Source organism: Piliocolobus tephrosceles, chromosome 14 (genome assembly GCF_002776525.5).
Source record: "Piliocolobus tephrosceles isolate RC106 chromosome 14, ASM277652v3, whole genome shotgun sequence".
NCBI lineage: Eukaryota > Metazoa > Chordata > Mammalia > Primates > Cercopithecidae > Piliocolobus > Piliocolobus tephrosceles.
This window is the reverse complement of record NC_045447.1, coordinates 81,555,750-81,574,906: the sequence shown is the minus strand read 5'-3', so window position 1 is coordinate 81,574,906 and position 19,157 is coordinate 81,555,750. Positions and strand designations below refer to the sequence as shown.

Below are 19,157 nucleotides of genomic sequence, written 5' to 3'. Positions count from 1 at the left end.
AAGTGGCTAAGCATTTGCTGGGCACATGTATGGCCAGCAACCCTGTTTGCCCCTTTTCTTTCCCTGCTAATGTTGAAAAGCAAGCTAAATGTAAAGCTACACTTTCAAATGTAGCACTAGATGTCAGTTCCAGCATTAATATTTTAAATCCACAGGGAATCTGCACATCTCATTTCAGTCACTAATTTGAACATAATTCCTCCTCCCATTCCAAAAAAAGAAGCTAAATTATGGGATTGTATATATTGAATTTAAGATGTAAAGTTTCCCTGTGTCTGTTAACTTTCCCAGTAGCAATCTTTAAAAAGCACGATACAGGCCAGGCGCAGTGGTTCAAGCCTGTAATCCCAGCACTTTGGGAGGCTGAGACAGGCGGATCATGAGGTCAGGAGATCGAGACCATCCTGGCTAACATGGTGAAACCCCGTCTCTACTGAAAAATACAAAAAACGAGCCGGGCAAGGTGGCATGCGACTGTAGTCCCAGCTACTCAGGAGGCTGAGGCAGGAGAATGGCGTAAACCCGGGAGGCGGAGCTTGCAGTGAGCTGAGATCCGGCCACTGCACTCCAGCCTGGGCGACAGAGCGAGACTCCGTCTCAAAAAAAAAAAAAAAAAAGCACGATACAATTAAACAGCAGAATCAAAGCAAAGGGAGTATAAAGGGCTCCAGATAATTCCCAGTTTGGGTTATCAGCTCCCACACAATGGAGAGTTGATTATTTTTTTTAGGGGAGGTAAAACTCCATGGAGGTGAGGAAAGTACACCTGGAAGAGATCTGAAATATTCCTGATTCTGGATAAGTGTGCCTGTACAATGACCCAAGGTTGGCTTTGGAATATACCATTAAAGTACTGGAGGTCAGAAAAGCTTCCTTCACAAATTTGGTTAGGTGGAGCAGGTTGCTAAAACAACCAGCAACCCTGGAGGTCATAGACCATGCTAGGAGAAATAATTATGCATGGTAATGGGCAATTACAGATAATGGCCTTCCGGGGGTGGCAGAAAATACACAGCCCCACAGCCTTGCCTGGAACGAACACTGAATAGCACATTAACTTTATAGCAAGCTAAAAGTTCAGCCCTGGAACTGCAGCTGCCGCCCCGCCCTCCTCCAATAAAAATGTCTGCCTGTCTTAAGGGAATCACAGGAGTGGCTGCACTTCTCAAAAGCAGAATCGAATAAAGGAGGAGATGGGGCTGGGGGAGACAGACTTTGGAAAAGGGAAGGAATGGTGCACTCTATTCCACTGGGTTGCATTTGCCTCAGTAAGTAGAGGTGGTGGCTTGCAGGAGGTGCACAGTAAGCGGTTGTTGCTTTCCTGGCGCCAGGTTTGTGTTTGACGTTTAAAATAGCCCTGTCATGATTGCCTTGTGGGAGAAACACATTGTTCCCGCATTTCCTGATTATGACTTTAGGGAGTAATATCACACCAAATGCACTCAAGGCTACTGTCTGACCTCAGAGAAGGCCAGGAGTGGAAGATTCCAAGTTCAGCTGAGTTTGGGAAGCCTGGCCAGGTGCAGCCCAGCCCTCCTGCAGTACCCTGATGATGAGGATTTGGAGCAAGGATAACTTTTTGTGCGGAGTTATTTGGTGGCTTTCTTGCTTGATGGCAGAAAATGTTATCACTGTGTTGTGATTGTGATAATAATAATAGCTAACATTTACTGAGCACTCAACACGAGGCAGAACCTTTCTAAGTACATGTATTCTCTCATATAATTCTCAAGTAGTAGTATTTCTGTGCTACATGCAAAGGCTGGGACATGCAAAACGTATATAATTTGCCCCATGGTTGCATGGCAGTAGATTTCAGATCCGATCAGTTAGTTTTGCTTGGGAGCCAGTGCTCTCAACCTGAAGTTGCACTGCCTGGCCATATTGTGTCATTCTTAATGCCTGTTTCATGGAAAGAAATATTTCAGATATAAGGATAAAGCTAGAGCTGCCTGGCTGGGACTTTATTGCTGTCTACTAATAACACAACCCTGAGAGCCAGCTCAGAATGAGATGCCAGGCTCTAATTCTCTCAAATCAGTCCCCCTAAAAAGACAGGAGCCTGTAAGATGGAAGTTCTCAAACTTTTGATTTGCAGAATCTCTCTACAACCTCAAAAAGTATTGAGGACCTCAAGGGCTTTTATTTATGTGGGTTATATCAATACCATACTAGAAACTAAAATTGAGAAATGAAAAAAAAATATCCTTTTAAAATAATAAACTCATTATCTCTTAGCATACATAACATATTTCAATAAAAATTACTACATTTTTCAAAGTTAAAAACAAAGGAAGACAGTGGCATTTTTTTTACATTTTTGCAAATCTCTTTTATGTTTGGCTTAATAGGATGTAGGTGGGTTTGCATAGCTGCTGCTTCAGGCAGGCTGTTATTTTAATGGAAATACAAGAAGAAAATTCAGCTTCCCGTAGATAGTTAGAAGAGGGATAGAAGTATTTTAATAGCCTTTTACGTCATCGTCACTATTCTTTGATACTAGACCCAAAACTTGACAAGTGGTAATTGCTTAAAGATTAGTTGTGGTGTGGAAACTAAAACTATGCTAATGAACATTTTGTACTCTGTTTCATTAAAATCTATTGATCTGTCTCAGACTTGGCTTCCAAGATTAGATCTTGGCTTCCAAGACTAGATCCAAGACTTGGCTTCCAAGACTAGATCTGCCGGTGCATTCAAGGTGGTATGGCTGTAGACGCTCTTGTACTTTGGATGGCTCTTTCATCCGTGTATGACTTTATAACATTATGCATTGGTCATTTGGGAAATATTAGTTGACAAGTTATGTACAACTTCCAAATGTTGACACATTTTATTACAAAATACCAGAAAATCATATTCATGAATACTACTGCTGATCTTGTTAGAATAATCTTCAAGTTTGGAAGCTGTCAGTGACATAGTGGGGGGCCATAAATTTTCTAAAATTATAATTTTTACTTGAAAACTCAAATTTCGGCAATAAATACTGTCAGTTGTTTTCCTTGAAGTGACAGACTCACTTAGTTCATTTTCAAGAGAATGCCGCCAAATATCCGAGTTTCAGCAAGTGTAGTTTGTCATCAGTCATTCTTCCAAGGATGTGGTGTTCCTTTAAGAAAAAGCAGTGAGTGTAGCTCTTCAACAGTTGTACAAATGCCCTTTTTCCTTTGGTGTGCAGAAAGGCTGTATGAGTCCTTCCCATTGAGTCACACAGTTTTTAAAAAGACGAGTACTCTGAGGTACAGATTTGATCAAGTTACTATTTCTGCTTCATCAAGGGCATCTTTAGCAAAATTGACATAACATTTTTAAAAAGTTTTAATGTTTTCCTTCATAGCAATGAGGAATACGCAAGCTACTTGGGTAGCTTGGGCCAGGTGTGGTGGCTCACGCCTGTAAATCCCAGCTCTCTGGGAGGCCGAGGTGGGCGGATCACCTGAGGTCAGGAGTTCAAGACCAGCCTGGCCAACATAGTGAATCCCTGTCTCTACTAAAATTACAAAATTACCCGGGCATGGTGGTGCATGCTTATAATCCCAACTATTCAGGAGGCTGAGGCAGGAGAATTGCTTGAACCCGGGAGGCAGAGGTTGCGGTGAGCCGAGATTGCGTCATTGCACTCCAATCTGGGCAATGAAAACTCCGTCTCAAAAAACAAAAGAAAAGAAAAGAAAAAAAAAGTATACTTTGGGTTGCTTGCTGTGTTCTAAGGACCAGCGGTCTTCTCCACCCTTGCCCCTGCATCATCAGTGCCCGTCACCACAGCGAAAAAGGCAGATTACATCCTTATGTTATTGCAAAAATACTTTTGACCTCTTGGGCCCTCAGAAGGAAGTTGTAGGCCAGGACCTCCAACCACATTTTGACAGCTGCTGTGATAAGATATAAGGGTGTGATTTCTTGACGTCAAAGCACCAAGCTTGAATGGGTTTAAAGCAGTTCTCAACTTGCTTTATGTGTGTGTGTATGTAAGGGGGTCACCCTGGGAGTGCTGAACAATTTTGGGGCCTGGGTCCCATTGCGGGAGGCTGTCATGCAAAGTGGTCTGGGGTGTGGTCTGATCATGGGGAGTTCTATAGACGGCCCCCCTCCGACCTCCTCCTCCTGTGCAGCCAAGTTTGAAAACTTATGATTTAGAGGCAGGTTCTGAAACATTCTTGGTAAGGAGGGGGCTCTGCAGTCCTGTACAATTGGGTAAGTTACTGTTCATGACAGTGGAAAAATTTACAAGACAAATGCCTGATTGAAAATTGGCGATAATGAATTGAACTAGGTATAATCTTGAGTTGAACGGAAGCTATGTGAAACAATATGGTGAGGTATAATTCTGTTTCTTAACTGTTTACATTTATGTAAAGGTCCACTCACTCCTGCACATCACTTTCTGGGACCTGCAGGGACAAAGACAAAACATCTATGATCTTACTAGTAGAAGAAAGTTATCAAAGCAGGATCTGAATCCTAAATCTACATGGAGTTGACCATGAGCAAACTTAAACATGTATCTTCGCTACCTTTCTGTCCAGCTCCCTTCATGCTCTAGAGAGAAAGACCCTGATAAATTAAGCTTCTCTGTTTTAAGTTGTTTGATTACAGTTCAGAGCAGATCTTTTCTCTGGGGATCTAAACACATGTACACAGTCAGCCAAACAAGTTCCTAATTTAAAACATCCTCAGTGTATGAAATATTTGAAAGGTTCGATTAGGGATGCTCCGTAAGACCTCTTTTAGAATGTAGCCCTTGATGGAGAGGAACTGTGTTGGGAATCATCTGTTTCTTCTCCTCCACCCCCAAACTCAAGCTTTCCCATTGGCCTGTTTGTGGCACAACCTGCTCCTCCAATCTGCTGGGAGGTGTTGATAGAGTCCCAAACTGTCTCTGGTATCTTGCCAATGGTAGGACATTCTGAATTGGCCTAAAGAGAGAAATCTGTGTCTTGGCCGTGGGACAGGCTTTCATGGCCATGAGCCATTGCCTTGGAGGGTCAGAGAAATGGCATTTCCTCCAAATCTGACTCTCACTGTAGGATTAACAGTTTTCCTCAGTGACTTGGGAGAATTCTGAGGCACAGGCAGAGGTGTGGAAGAAGGAGGAAGCTGCAGAGAGCAGGAATCAGGGCAGGGAGAGGCAGAAACCCGTGCAGGTGGAAGTGGGATTCCACGAACGTTGGCATGCCACTGTGCCTTACATGCCAGCCTTTTCAGGCCCAATTAAGTTTCTCTGGGGGTGTGAAGGGGGATCCCAAATTCCATACCACTGTGCCAGGAGCACCCCCATTCTCCTCCTGCAGTGTACCCTGTGCTCTACCTGCTCTGCAGGCTCTTCTCTTAACCTTACTTGTGCCTCGAAGCTCTTGTTGTGTGTCTCCTCTCTTTCCTTGACTGGGAATTCCTTTCTTACCCTTTTTACATCCAGAACCTTCTCTTGCTTAAAGGTGTCTTCTGGGAAACCTTTTTGGATCCTTTACATTCTCCTTTGCACTGTTAATCACCTGAGCTCCTCCAGGCCAGGGATTTGCATTCTTCTCAGCCAGCACTTTGGGAGTTGCTGCACACAATGGGTGGACTTTGACTCCCTGGGTTTTTCAGTAGCCCCAGGGCAGCCTGTTTCAAATCAAGACCTGCTCACCTTCAAGGCCTGTGTTTGCTCAGCCTCACGTTTGTATTTTCCTGTCTTCTCCCTGCTTGATTTCTTTGATCTGGTTGTGCTCAACGATGCCCCCCTCTCCCCTGCATCTTTTTTTTTTTTTTTCTCTGAGACAGTCTCACTCACTCTGATCCCCAGGCTGGAGTACAGTGGAGTGATCTCGGCTCACTGCAACCTCTGCCTCTCAGGTTCAAGAGATTCTCCTGCCTCAGTCTCCTGAGTAGCTGGGATTACAGGTGCCTGCCACCACGCCCAGCTAATTTTTGTATTTTTAGTAGAGACGGGGTTTCGCCATGTTGACCACACTGGTTTTGAACTCTTGGCCTCCAGTGATCCTCCTGCCTCAGCCTCCCGAAGTGCTGGGACTACAGGCATGAGCCACCAAGCCTGCCCATCCCGCCCTTTTCATTCTCTCACTCTTTCCAGATTCCATGCACATAGCCTGCCATCCCTCCCACACTGATGCTCCACTCCCCTTTGAACCAAGCCTGCTCCTATCTTTAAAAGCCAACTTTAGATTCACTTTGCTATGGAAAGAGTTCACACCAAGAAAAAAAAAAAAGGAGCTGACATTCCTTCAGAACCAAATTACATTAAAAAGACAAGACAAAAATCTCTTCCTGGGAGAAAGGAGAAATAGGCTCTACCACATTCCGTGTCTTGTGCTACAAGAGCGACACTAGTGAGCCAACATCAGCGGAACCTGTACTTTGAAGGTTGGGATGAATCCTTCTCTCCCCTCAGTGAGGAGCATCCCAGTGCCATCCTCCAGATTCCATGAAATCAGTCATCATCGAATGATACAGTCTTTTAAAAAAATACGTTAACCCCCCCACCCCCAGAAGGAGAGCCCGGGTGCAGTGGCTCACACTTGCAATCCCAGCACTTTGGGAGACTGAGGTGGGAGGATCACTTGAGGCCAGAATTTGAGACCAGCCTGGCCAACGTAGCATGACCCCGTCTCTAAAAAAAGAAAAAAAAAAAAAAAATTAGCCAGGTATGGTGGCGTGCACCTTTAGTCCCAGCTACTTGAGAGGCAGAGGCAGGAGGATCACTTGAGCCTAGCAGTTGGAGGCTGCCGTGAGCCATGATCACACCACTGCACTTCAGCCTGGGCGGAGAAAGAACTATTTCTTTAAAAAAAAGGGGGGGGGGGCGGGGAAACAGCTTACGCTTTTGCTATACCCTCCTAGCGCTCAACACAACATTTTAGTTGGTGATGGATAGTTTTCACACTTACTGGTGAATAATTTTGCCTGACTGATATGTAACTTAAAACTCAGAAGCTAAGTAGCACAAGCACCATGCAAGGTATGGGGTTACAAAGAGAAAATCTGGAGTATATAAATTAATCATTTACATGAGCTCATGTGAGTCACAAGTAGTCTTACTGTTTGTAAATGGTAAATTTGATTTTATTTGGTACCTTTTTTTACTTCGTGCTGAAAACTGTGACATTTGGTTTTTTCATGGAGGTAGATCCAGATTTGAACACAAAGGACTCAAAGTGCAACAACTTTGGGAATCATGACACCAGCAAAGAGGGCCGCAAGCCTTCACCCACCTTAAAATGAATTACTGGTTAACTACTATTAATATGCCATGGGCCCAGAGACCAGCATATAACACTCGGGATCGATAAGGGTATTTATCATGTGCAGGTATTGATCCCTCATGAAGGAGTGAATCATATTTCACACTGCCTATGTAAGTGCAAAAAAAAAAAAAAAAAAAGTAGCAGAGGGATTGTGAAGCCCTGTCAAAGAACTGGATGTGCAGAAGGTAAACGGGTGGAGCCATAAACATGACTATTAGAATAAGAAGTGATTGAGCTCATAAGCAACATCTCTGCAGATGCATCTGAGGGGAGACAGTGAGCTCTGTTACGGTCTGGGGGACAAATGCTATTGGTAATCTTTCCAGATATATATTTATTGAGTTCCTGCTGCCTTTCGGAGTGGTTGGATCCAGTCCTTCTGATCTTTTGTTCTTACTGCACAAATTAGGAGTATATACCAATAGTAGCACTTAAAACATCTGGCCAGGTGAAGGGCTCACGCCTGGAATCCCAGCATTTTGGGAGGCCGAGGCGGGCAGATCATTTGAGGTCAGGAGTTTGAGACCAGCCTGGCCAACATGGTGAAACCCCATCTCTACTAAAAAATTAGCCGGGCATGGTGGTTTGCACCTGTAATCCCAGCTACTCGGAAGGCTGAGGCAGGAGAATCACTTGAACCCAGAAAGTGGAGGTTGCAGTGAGCCAAGATCACACCACTACACTCCAGCGTGGGCAACAGAGTGAGACCTGGTCTCAAACAAAAACGAAAACATCTAACTTCATATTTCCATTTGTGTCATAACAGCAGATCTGAAATGGGAAAGGTTCCCTTGTCCCCCTTGTAGAGCGTGTGAAGGGGGCATGGCTTGCTTCTTCAGTGCTGCACTGCTCAAGCCTCTAGGGGAGCATACAGATGGGCAGGTTGTGGGGCTCCGACCCCATGGCAGTGTCTAGGGGTGAATGTTTACAGCTTAAGCCCCAGTGGGTGTGTGTTATAGGGTGCCTTTTAGTTTAGCTGTCCGTAGGTGGCTTGTATTAGTCAGCTCAATTAGATCCTCTGCCTTACTGCAAGGATAGAGGGCTTTCTGTATCCCCTGGTTCTTGCCTTGGTGTACCAGAAGAATCAGATCACACATGGGCTTGGAGAATGAGTGTAAGGTTTTACTGAATGGAAGTAGCTCTCAGCAGATGGGGGAGCCAGAAAGGAGATGATTTCCCCTGGAATCAGGCTGTCGAGCGGCCTGACTCTTCTCTTCTACTTCCCAGCCAAACTCAGCGTTGTTCTGCTGGTCAATGGCTTAGGCCCGTCAATGACCTGCCAGTGCCTGTCATTCTGTTCTCGATGTTGAGCTGCTTGCCCTCTTTCACCAATCTAGTCCTCTCAACGCCCAGCCACTGTATGTCTGCCCACTAGGGTTTCGGGGGTTTTTATAGGCACGGATGGAGGCGTGGCAGTCCAGGGTGGTCTTGGGAAATGCAGCATTTAGGTGTGAAGGCAGAAGTGCCTGTCTTCACCTGGTCAATGGGCACAGGCCCCGGCAGTGGAGCCTTCTCCAGGGGCCACGCTCTCCTCTACCCAGCACTTCCCTGCCCACTTCTGTATCAGATGTACAGATTGATAATTCTGTAAGGGACTGCTGGTTAAGAAAGTCAACACATTCTCTTGGAAACAGTGCTGCTAGCTTTCTGTTGTTATTCATTATAATAATACAGCACATTCTCTTGAAAACAGGGCTGCTAGCTTTCTGTTATTATTCATTGAGCAATTTTGGCCAGTTATCATTCTAGAAAAATAAGAGAGTGAGATCTAGCTTAAGAATTTTCAGCAGACTCATTAAAATGTTTCCCTTCAATATACTTCTGTGGTTGCTGTACTTAGTTGTATTGGCTATGCAGTTTTAAAAGTCCCTGTGACAGTGCACATGAGCCATGGAGACTGGCAGGAGTAATTCACAGTCAGAGCTTGATAAACATTGGTGCATTCAGCTCAGGTTCATGGAGCCAATTTTTTTTATTTTTGAGCGGAGTCTCGCTCTGTCACTAAGGCTGGAGTGCAATGGCGCGATCTCGGCTCACTGCAACCTCCTCCTTTTGGGTTCAAGCGATTCTCCTGCCTCAGCCTTCTGAGTAGCTGATACTACAGGCACGGGCCAACATGCCTGGCTAATTTTTGTATTTTTAGTGGAGACAGGGTTTCGCCGTGTTGGCCAGGCTGGTCCCAAACACCTGACCTCAAGCCTCACAAAGTGCTGGGATTACAGGCATGAACCACACGCATGGCCAAACTCACTTCTTACTGTGACTTTTTTTTTTTTCTGTGGCTCAGGGTGGGAATGGATATAGTTGGGGGAGCTTATTAATTGTATGTGGAAAACCACTTTTTGAAAATTTTATGTATATATAAATATATGTATGTATTTTAAATTTTGTATGATAAATTTGTATATTTTGTGGCATATCAGTTGGAAATATTACTGTTAGGTTTATCGTCAATTAATAGGGACACTTAGGTTGGCCTGCCATCTTTGCTGACACCCCAGTGTTGAAGCGAATGTTGCTGGCTTCTCTCTGGGGAGTTTGCTGTAGCACGGGCTGGACAGATGGTAGGTATACTCTGCTCATATGCTTATCCTCTGTCAGTCTGGGCAAGGAGTCAGATGTTCCTTCTGAAGCTAGAGTATCCTATGATCACTCAGCAGGTGAACAAGCATCAAAAGGGAACCTGGATGGCTTTCCTGGTCCCTGGGTGATAGATATTAACAATGTAACTTATTAGCTGGGTGAGGTGGTGGGCGCCTGTAATCCCAGCTACCCCGGAGGCTGAGGCAGGAGAATCACTTGAACCTGGGAGGCGGAGGTTGCAGTGAGCGGAGATCACCCCACTGCACCCCAGCCCGGGCAACAGTGCGAGACTCCCTCTCAAACAAACAAACAAACAAACAAAACAATGTAACTTAGTTGTTTGGAGGGAATTCATGGAATAGGAGACCTGCCAGTGACTTTCATGAAGTCCCTCTATTACAGCCTCCTTATGCAAGCTTGTAGTGACTTCTTGCCTGGAGTATTTAAAGCGCCTAGTCTATTCCCCTACCTCCTTATTCTCTTAGGTCTGTCTTTTGTGCTTTGATCAGATTCCTAAATATTTTTCTGCTACTCCCTTGCTCTGAAAACCTTCATTGATTCCCTAGAGGAGAACTTGTTGGCCTGGCATTCACATTCAAGGTCTTCAGCAGTTAACTCCAGCATAACCTTCCATTCGCATTTGCAGTCGTCTCTTGTGAACTCTGCACTCCAGCCAGGCTCATCTGGTCACTGTGACTGGAATGCGTCTTGTCCTTTCTCTCCTTTGGGAGTCTGTTGACCTCCCTCATGACTCTGTTGGTATTATTCTCCTTTTTTGAGTGTTTACCCACTGTCTCTAAATCACCTCCATTCTGGCTCATCACTCACCGTGGCCTTTTCTGACACCTCTCTATATAGAACCATTTGGTGATATTATCTGTACTGTCACTGTGGCACTTGGATTACTGCTTTGTAGATTTCCCAGTTTGCACCTGATTTTCCCAAATAGATGGCAAATTCTTAAGAAGAAATGAAATGTTTAAAATGTTTTTTGTGCCTTTGACAACATTTAAAGAAAGCTTTGAGCATAGTTGTTATACGATAACTAATGAGTGAATCAGATCTAAATATAAAAATATAACTTCAGGTCAAGAGTAAATGATTTTTGTAACACCTGCTCCTCTGGATTACCCAGAAGTCTTCTGAAGAATATTAAGTTTTGATTCTGCAATGTTTTGTACCTAACCAAATGCCTGACAAATAGTAGGTGCTTAATAAATATTTGTCAACTGGAGTAAGCACTTGACTAGATGAATTAAGTTATTGTGGTTAGAATAAATGAAGAAAGTCTGGATGTAAGCCATGAAAGTCACAACCATTTGGCAGCGATACACACACAGCACATACAGCTTGGGATCTGAGCTCTGAGTGATTGAGGTAGAAGCCCACCTTTTCAATACGATGGAATTCTTTTTTTTATTATTATTTCCTTTTGAGACAGAGTCTTGCCCCATTGCCCAGGCTGGAGTGCAGTGATGCAATCTCGGCTCACTGCACCCTCTGCCTCCTAGACTGAAGTGATTCTCCTTCTTCAGCCTCCCTTAGTAGCTGGGATTACAGGCATGCACCACCATGCCCAGCTAATTTTTAGTTTTGTAGAGGGATTTTGTTTGCCCAGGCTGGTCTCGAACTCCTGGGCTCAAGTGAACCTCACGTCTTGGCCTCCCAGAGTACTGGGATTATAGCCATGAGCCACTGTGCCTGACCTCATTTGTTGTATACTTTTATTTAATTGTCAGGACTGTCACAATGATGCAGTCAGCGGCATGAAGGTATCTCATATTTTTAGGAATAGCGTATGGAGCAGTTGCTTTGAATTTCCAGAGTAGACCAGTGTGTCTCAACAAATTTAGCACATCAGAATTTCCTGGGCTGGGTGCAGTGGCTCACACCTGTAATCCCAGCACTTTGGGAGGCTGAGAGGAGGATATCTTGAGCCCAGGAGTTTGAGACCAGCCTGGGCAACATGGTGAGACCTCATCTGTATAAAAAAAAAAAGAATCTCTGGAGAGGTTAGTAAAATTCAGATTGTTGGGCGCCATTCTCAGGGTGTGTGATTTTGTCAGTCTATGGTGGGACCCGAGAATTTGCATTTCTTTACGTTCCCAGGTAATGCTGACACTACTGATTGAGGGACCACATGGTGCAAACCATTGGATTAGAGACATGTAGCTTGACAGATATTAATTTCAACCTTTCCATGTACTAGTAGTGTTCATATAAATGCCAGGAGTTATAAAGCTGTTTTTAACACTGACTGAGAATTTTAATTTGGATTTTTAACAAATAGAGTTGGTGGTTTATAAACATGGTACTTTGTCAAATCTAACTTTTTAAAAGTGGTTAAACATTTTAACAGTGTAAAGGTAGACATCTCCTCTTCCAAAGTTCAAATGGTTTTATTATTTAAATACTGGTATGGAACAACTTTTCCAATACATATCTCATACTTATTCTTAAAGCCTGGTATAACTTGAAAGAGTAAATAAAATATGGGTAAGGGGAAAAGTGATGGTGGTGTTAACTAATTACAGTCAGCTGTAACAAAACAAATTATTGCTTTGACCTGACATAACATTTTATTTGAGGTTTACTGTGCAGTTTATTGAAGCCGTTCTCTTGTTTCCTGCAGAGTTATTACTGCCATTATTTTGTTGCTTGATAAACTGAGGCCTGATGAAAGGTGCAGATTAAGGTTATACTGCAGAAATTCAACAACTTGTGCTGTGCCGTGATTCTAGAATGCTGGAATCCTTGGGTTTCTATTTAATTATTCGTCTGCTACTGTATTTTATTTTCTTTTTTAAGAAGCTTGCTTTTGAAAGACAGGCCCTAAGTGGGAGGTATTCAGTGTTTTTTTTACTGCAGGGACAGGCCTAAGTGTCTAAAATGCCTTCCTAAACGTCTATGAGATTGTATAGGAATGAACCATTAATGCTTATGACTGCATGGTAGGATAGGTCATTTATTCTTTTTCTGACTTACATGCTCATATAATTTATTAAATTTGGGAAGCTCATACTGCTTTTGTAATCAGATAAACTATAGAGATATGACCTTGAAAACAAAAGAATGATATAGAAAACCACCACTTACGCCACCAAACTGGTGTTTGTGTTTGTTTGTTTGTTTGTTTTTGAGACGGAGTCTTGGTCTGTCACCCAGGCTGGAGTGCAGTGGCATGATCTCGGCTCAGGCCAAGATCTCAGGCTGCCCGCCTCAGCCTCCCAAAGTGCTGGGATTACAGGTGTGAGCCACCGCGTCTGGCCCAAACTGGTGTTTAAAATAAGAGAAAGGCCCAAGGGGGAAGTTAAGGAGGAGCAAATGGATATGTGCCCTCTCCAGACTTGGGGGTGTGGAATAATGACATTGGAATGTCTCATCTCATTAGCTGGGAAGAGGAGAGAAGAAAGGAAAGGAATAGAATAAAATAGTGGTTTGGGAGTGCATTTTCAGGAGCCTAGGATAGGTGGATTTGGTCTCCTTTCAGAGAAAAGAGACACCAGTGCTGACTTTAAAATGAGGCTTCAAAAATAATTCTGTTGTAGATCTCAGCCAAACCTTCCAGAGCTTGCACTTTAGTTATGCCCTTCTCCCTGCTTAAGGATGCCTAAACCTCTTTATTTATATTATTTATTTATTTATTTTTTTAATTTGAGACAGAGTCTCATTCTGTCACCCAGGCTGGAGTGCAGTGGTGCGATCTCTGCTCACTATAACCTCCACCTCCCAGGTTCAAGTGATTCTCCTGCCTCAGCCTCCAGAGTGGCTGGGTCTGCAGGTGCGTGCCACCACACTGATGCCTGGCTAATTTTTTTTTATTGTATTTTTTTTTTTTAGTAGAGACGGGGTTTCACCGTGTTGGTCAGGTTGGTCTCAAACTCCTGACCTCAAATGATCAGGTCTGCCTCAGACTCCCAGACTACTGGGATCACGGGCATGAGCCACCGCGCGCCCTGCCTTAAACCTTTTTAAAAAGTGAAACAAGGCCAGGTGCAGTGGCTCATGCTTGTAATCCTAGCACTTTGGGAGGTCAAGGTGGGTCGATCGCTGGAGCTCAGGAGTTTGCGACCAGCCTGGGCAATGTAGTGAGACCCTATTAAAAAAAAAAAATCTCCTAAGAGCTTACTAAAATTCAGATTGTTTGGGCTCAGGAGTTCGAGATCAGCCTGGACAACATGGTGAAACCCCGTCTCTACTGAAAAAAGATACAAAAATCAGCCAGGCATGGTGTCTTGCGCCTGTATTCCCAACTACTTGGGTGGCTGAGGCGGGAGGATCGCTTGAACCCAGGAGGAGGAAGTTGCAGTGAGCCGAGATCGCGCCACTGCACTCCAGCCTGGGCCACAGAGTGAGACCTTGTCTCAAATAAATAAACAAAATAAAAGTGAAACGACATGATCTTACGACTCCCTGGAGCTTTTACTTTTTTTTTTTTTGGAGACAGAGTCTTGCTCTTTTGCCCAGGCTGGAGCGCAGTGGCCTGATATCAGCTCACTGCAGCCTCTGCATCCCAGGTTCAAGAGATTCTCCTGCCTCAGCCTCCTGAGTAGCTGGGAGTACAGGCGTGTGCCACCACGCCTGGCTAATTTTTTTTTCTTTTTTGTATTTTTAGTAGACACAGGGTTTTGCCATGTTAGCCAGGATAGTCTTGATTTCCTGACCTCGTGATCCGCCTGCCTCAGCCTCCCAAAGTGCTGGGATTACAGGCGTGAGCCATCACGCCTAGCTGGAGCTTTTACTTTTAACTCACATTATTTTTGATGCCAAGCGACTTGAAAAATGACTATTCCTCAGTCCTGTCAGCAAATACTGAGCCACTGTGTCTGGCAGCGTGCTAAGCATGGAGGACACCGTGGTGTGCCCGGAGTCTGGGGGCCTTCTTGCATCCTGGTAGTCCTGGTAGGAGGGAGGCCATTCACTGGAGTCTTCTCTTTGGATTTCTTGTTGCTTGTTGCTCCTTGCTGTCTTACAGGCCTGCGTCTGCTCCTTTCATCATGGTTAAAAACACAAGGCCCTGAAGACCTAGTTGTGTGTTGGTCTTTTCCAGAACTGTTTGCTTGATGTCCTAGCAGCAGTTGACACCACAGCCTGCTCGCTCTGTGATTCATGTCAGCTTTAACCTCCCTGACATTGTATTCTCTGTTTTTCACACTCCTGGCGTTGGCTCTCCTTGATTCCATAACAGCTCCTCCCTTCCTTGCCCAGATGGAGCTAGCACCTCCAGTGGTGGCTCTTGGATCTGGCTTCTAGTCTCAGCCTCTCCCAAAAGCACGCGTTTCATGTTCCTCACCCTCACCCAGCCCTCTACCTGCGCACCTGCCCGCCCTCTGCTCTACACATCCAGGCTCCTGCTCTCTGCCTTTCCTGCATCTTAATTCCTGGCAACCCCTCAGCCCTCCAGTTCTGTTGCGTTTCATCCCCCACATGTCCCTGGAACGGGCTCCTCTCTTGTATTTGCAGGCCTTAGAGATCTGTCCCTGAATTACTTTGGTGGTTCCCTAGCAGGTCTTTCTGCCTCTGATCTCTCTCTCCTTCACTTGCCCTAAGCAATTGCCCTTAGATAAATCTTCTCCAAGCACAGCTCTGAGGGTGTAACCTCCTTGCTCAGATCTCAGTGGTTCCCATTACATCCCAGAGTCAGGAGAGCTGGACTGAGGCCCGCCTCACCTTGTCCTAGCCCATCTTTCATACTAGATGTCTCCTTCCCTTTTCTCTTTTATTTTATTTTATTTATTTATTTTTTTGAGACGGAGTCAACACTCTGTCGCCCAGGCTGGAGTGCAGTGGCCGGATCTCAGGTCACTGCATGCTCTGCCTCCTGAGTTCACGCCATTCTCCTGCCCAGCCTCCCGAGTAGCTGGGACTACAGGCGCCCGCCATCTCGCCCGGCTAGTTTTTTTTTTTTTTTTTTTTGTATTTTTTTTTAGTAGAGATGGGGTTTCACCGGGTTAGCCAGGATGGTCTCGATCTCCTGACCTCGTGATCCGCCCATCTCGGCCTCCCAAAGTACTGGGATTACAGGCTTGAGCCACCGCGCTCGGCCTCCTTACCTTTTCTCATCTAGTTCCTCAGCCTGACTGCCCTGCCCATCATTCCAAACTCTATCCCCACTTTCCTGCTTCCACTCCTTTGTCCTTGCTGGTCCTTTCTCCTTCCTCTCCTTTTTTCATTTTTCACCTGTGTCCTTCTTTTTTTAAGTGCAACTCTGGTGTAGTTTTGTCCATGAATTCCTAACTAGGCTACACACCGTCTCTCTTTCCTCTGACTTCCCATGAAAGTTTATGGGTCTTCCTGTATGATGGTAGGTGGTGGTATTTGTAATCCCTTCTTATCCTCTGTCCTAGACTGTAGACTCCCTGTGGGCAAGACAGCCTGGCAGACGTTTCAGGCACCCGGACTGGTTCTTAGAACATTGTTTAATAAATGTCCATTGGATGGGTAACTTAGGAATTCATTTATTGGAATTGACAATAAACTGTTTAATGTCTATGCCAGAGGTTGGCAAACTAGTCTTTGGGTCAGATCAGCCCACTGCCTGTTTTTATAAATAAAGTTTTATTGCAGTACAAGCATGCTGCAGCAGTGACGGAATAGTTGAGAAAGCCTGAAATAGTTACTGACCTCTTACACTAGAAGTTTGCCCATGGTCCATACCTTTGGCCAGATTTCTGAAGATACATGATCAGCTGTGGAAGGAAGTTAAGGAAACAGTGTTCACCTAAATTCGCTTAAACTCTTGACCACTTGCTTTTTGACCTTCTGACATATCTATGTGGCTACAATTAATTTTGTTTTAAGAATGCACAATCAGGTCAACTAGGTTTGGTCTTCAGTATCTTGACATTAGGATAGGAATTTCTGGATAGAAGTTGTGGTGTCGGGCTTTATGTAATTCAAATCACCTCTAAAATGGTTTTGGTACTGTGAGTAAAAACAATCAGCTGAGTCTTTCGGTTGTGCCACCAGAGTGCAACGAACCTTAGAAACCCTCCCTTATCTTGGCTATAGGAGAAGCAACAGACGGTTTTGTCCTCTGCATATTCAGGTGCTTTCCTCCGCAGGTCTCGAGTAGGAAGGTATAGAGGTAAAGTTTCGTGGACTCACATTAATACCATGTTGTCTTTCTTTTTTCTTCCAATTTAGAGGGACGTATGGTCATCCAGGATATTCCTGCTGTCACCAGCAGAGGGCACGTGGAGAACACACCTGACGTGGTTTCAGACTCCACCTACTACAGCAGCTTCTACCAGCCGTCTCTGTTTCCTTACTACAACAATCTATACAACTACCCGCAGTACTCCATGGCCTTGGCTGCTGATTCTGCTTCTGGGGAGGTGGGAAATCCCCTTGCGGGATCCCCTGTGAAGAACAGCCTTCGGGGCCTCCCAGGACCTTACGTGCCTGGTCAGACAGGAAACCAGTGGCAGGTATGACATTAATTACCCAGAGAGTGAACTGGATGTGTGAAAGCCACATGCATGTGCACACACATGCACATACACACAGAGGCACACATGCACTTGTGTACACAGAGGCACACACAGGTGACATACACACAAGTACACACATAACACGTATGTGTGTGTGCCATTTTGCACACATGTAGGCACAATATGCAAAACGTGTAAGGATGTTTTTACTCTGTCAATAATGCCCTTTAGCCCCAAAGGTTGGCTGCAAGGAATTGGAAAGAAATAATGTACAAACTTGTTTTCTTTTTCAAATTTTTTCTCATGTTTTGAATGTTGCATAAATAACCAGTTGGCCAGAGGCAGATTCACCAGTGCTGAGTGAGGTACCACCTCCTCCAGCTTTGTCCACTGCTTTCCTTGGGCACCTTAGAAGATGCTTGGTAAAGCCTTCTGGGTGGCAGTACTCTGCGTGATGAACTGGCACCTTGGGAAGGAAACAGGCCATAATCTGCATGGAAGAAAGATAAGAAAAGGAATTAGGTCACTGTTGAGCTGAACCCAACCTGGGTGTATTTTTTGCTAGGAATAGAGGTCAGTCTTTCATTCTCCAAGTATGTTTGTTTTGTTTTTGTTTTTGAGACAGAGTCTCACTCTGTTGCCCTGGCTGGAGTGCAGTGGTGGGATCTCGGCTCACTGCAACTTCTGTTTTCTGGGTTCAAGTGATTCTTTTCACCTCAGCCTGCCAAGTAGCTGGGATTACAGGCGCCCACCACCCCACCCGGCTAATTTTTTGTGTTTTTCTTAGAGATGGGCTTTCACCATGTTGGCCAGGCTGGTCTTGAACTCCTGACCTTAAGTGATCCGCCCGCCTCGGCCTCCCAAAGTGCTGGGATATAACAGACATGAGCCACCATGTCTGGCCCCAAGTATGTGTTTTTAAAATAGCATGCAATCAAGAGCGTTTGATATTTGGAGTAAAACAAAACATTTTACTGTATCGGAGAAGGGAGCGTTTATCCAGGGCTCTTCTGCTTCCTCAGTTGCAACCATTTTCATCATGCCTGTTTGTTAGCAGCAGATTCAAGGCATCAAAAGCATTCGGAGGCTAGATTACCATGTACAGAGGTATGTTGTGGGAATATGTAGGTGAAAGATTAGACTCAACACCTCCAAGCCCCCTTCCAAGTGAAAGACAGGATTCTGCAAGAACTGTTCTCATTCTGGATGCATTTGCCATGCTCAGGCTTTCTCAGTAGGGATTTGATTCAATGCAGTGCCACATATATATTTGGGAGTTCAGTGCAAGTGTTTGACCCTCTTTTTCGTTTTCCCAGCTTTATTGAGGTATCATGGGTAAATAAAAGTTGTATATATTTAAGGTGTACAATGTGATGATTTGATGTATGTATACCTTGCACAATGATTGCCACAATTAAGCTAATTAGCAAACACATTAATCACCTCACATAGTTACCATTTTTATGTGTGTGGTGATAACATTTAAGACCTACGCTCTTAGCATTTTACAGGTATACAATATATTACTAACTACAGTCACCATGCTGTACATTAGATTCCCAGAACTTACTCATCCTATAGCTGAAACTTTTGTTGTTGTTGTTGTTGTTGTTGTTTGAGAGGGAGTCTCGCTCTGTCGCCCAGGCTGGAGTGCAGTGGTGCAATCTCGGCTCACTGCAACTTCCACCTCCTGGGGTTAAAGTGATTCTCCTGCCTCAGCCTCCCAAGTAGCTGGGACTACAGGCACCTGCCAGCACGCCCAGCTAATTTTTGTATTTTTAGTAGAGACAGGGTTTCACCAGGATCTCTTGACCTCGTGATCTGCCCACCTCAGCCTCCCAAAGTGCTGGACATGAGCCACCACTTCCAGCTGTAACTGAAATTACTTACCCTT

The 19,157-nt window shown here is 44.7% G+C and overlaps 1 protein-coding gene across 1 annotated transcript in view; it reads left to right on the top strand.

Moving 5' to 3' along the window:
* Positions 1 to 19,157, top strand: part of DMRT1 (doublesex and mab-3 related transcription factor 1) — a 127,302-nt gene that overhangs the window by 32,839 nt on the left and 75,306 nt on the right. The window contains exon 3 of the mRNA XM_023213407.1: positions 16,977 to 17,260. Coding sequence (XP_023069175.1) covers positions 16,977 to 17,260 — 284 coding nt within the window. The remainder of the gene's footprint in view (positions 1 to 16,976; positions 17,261 to 19,157) is intronic.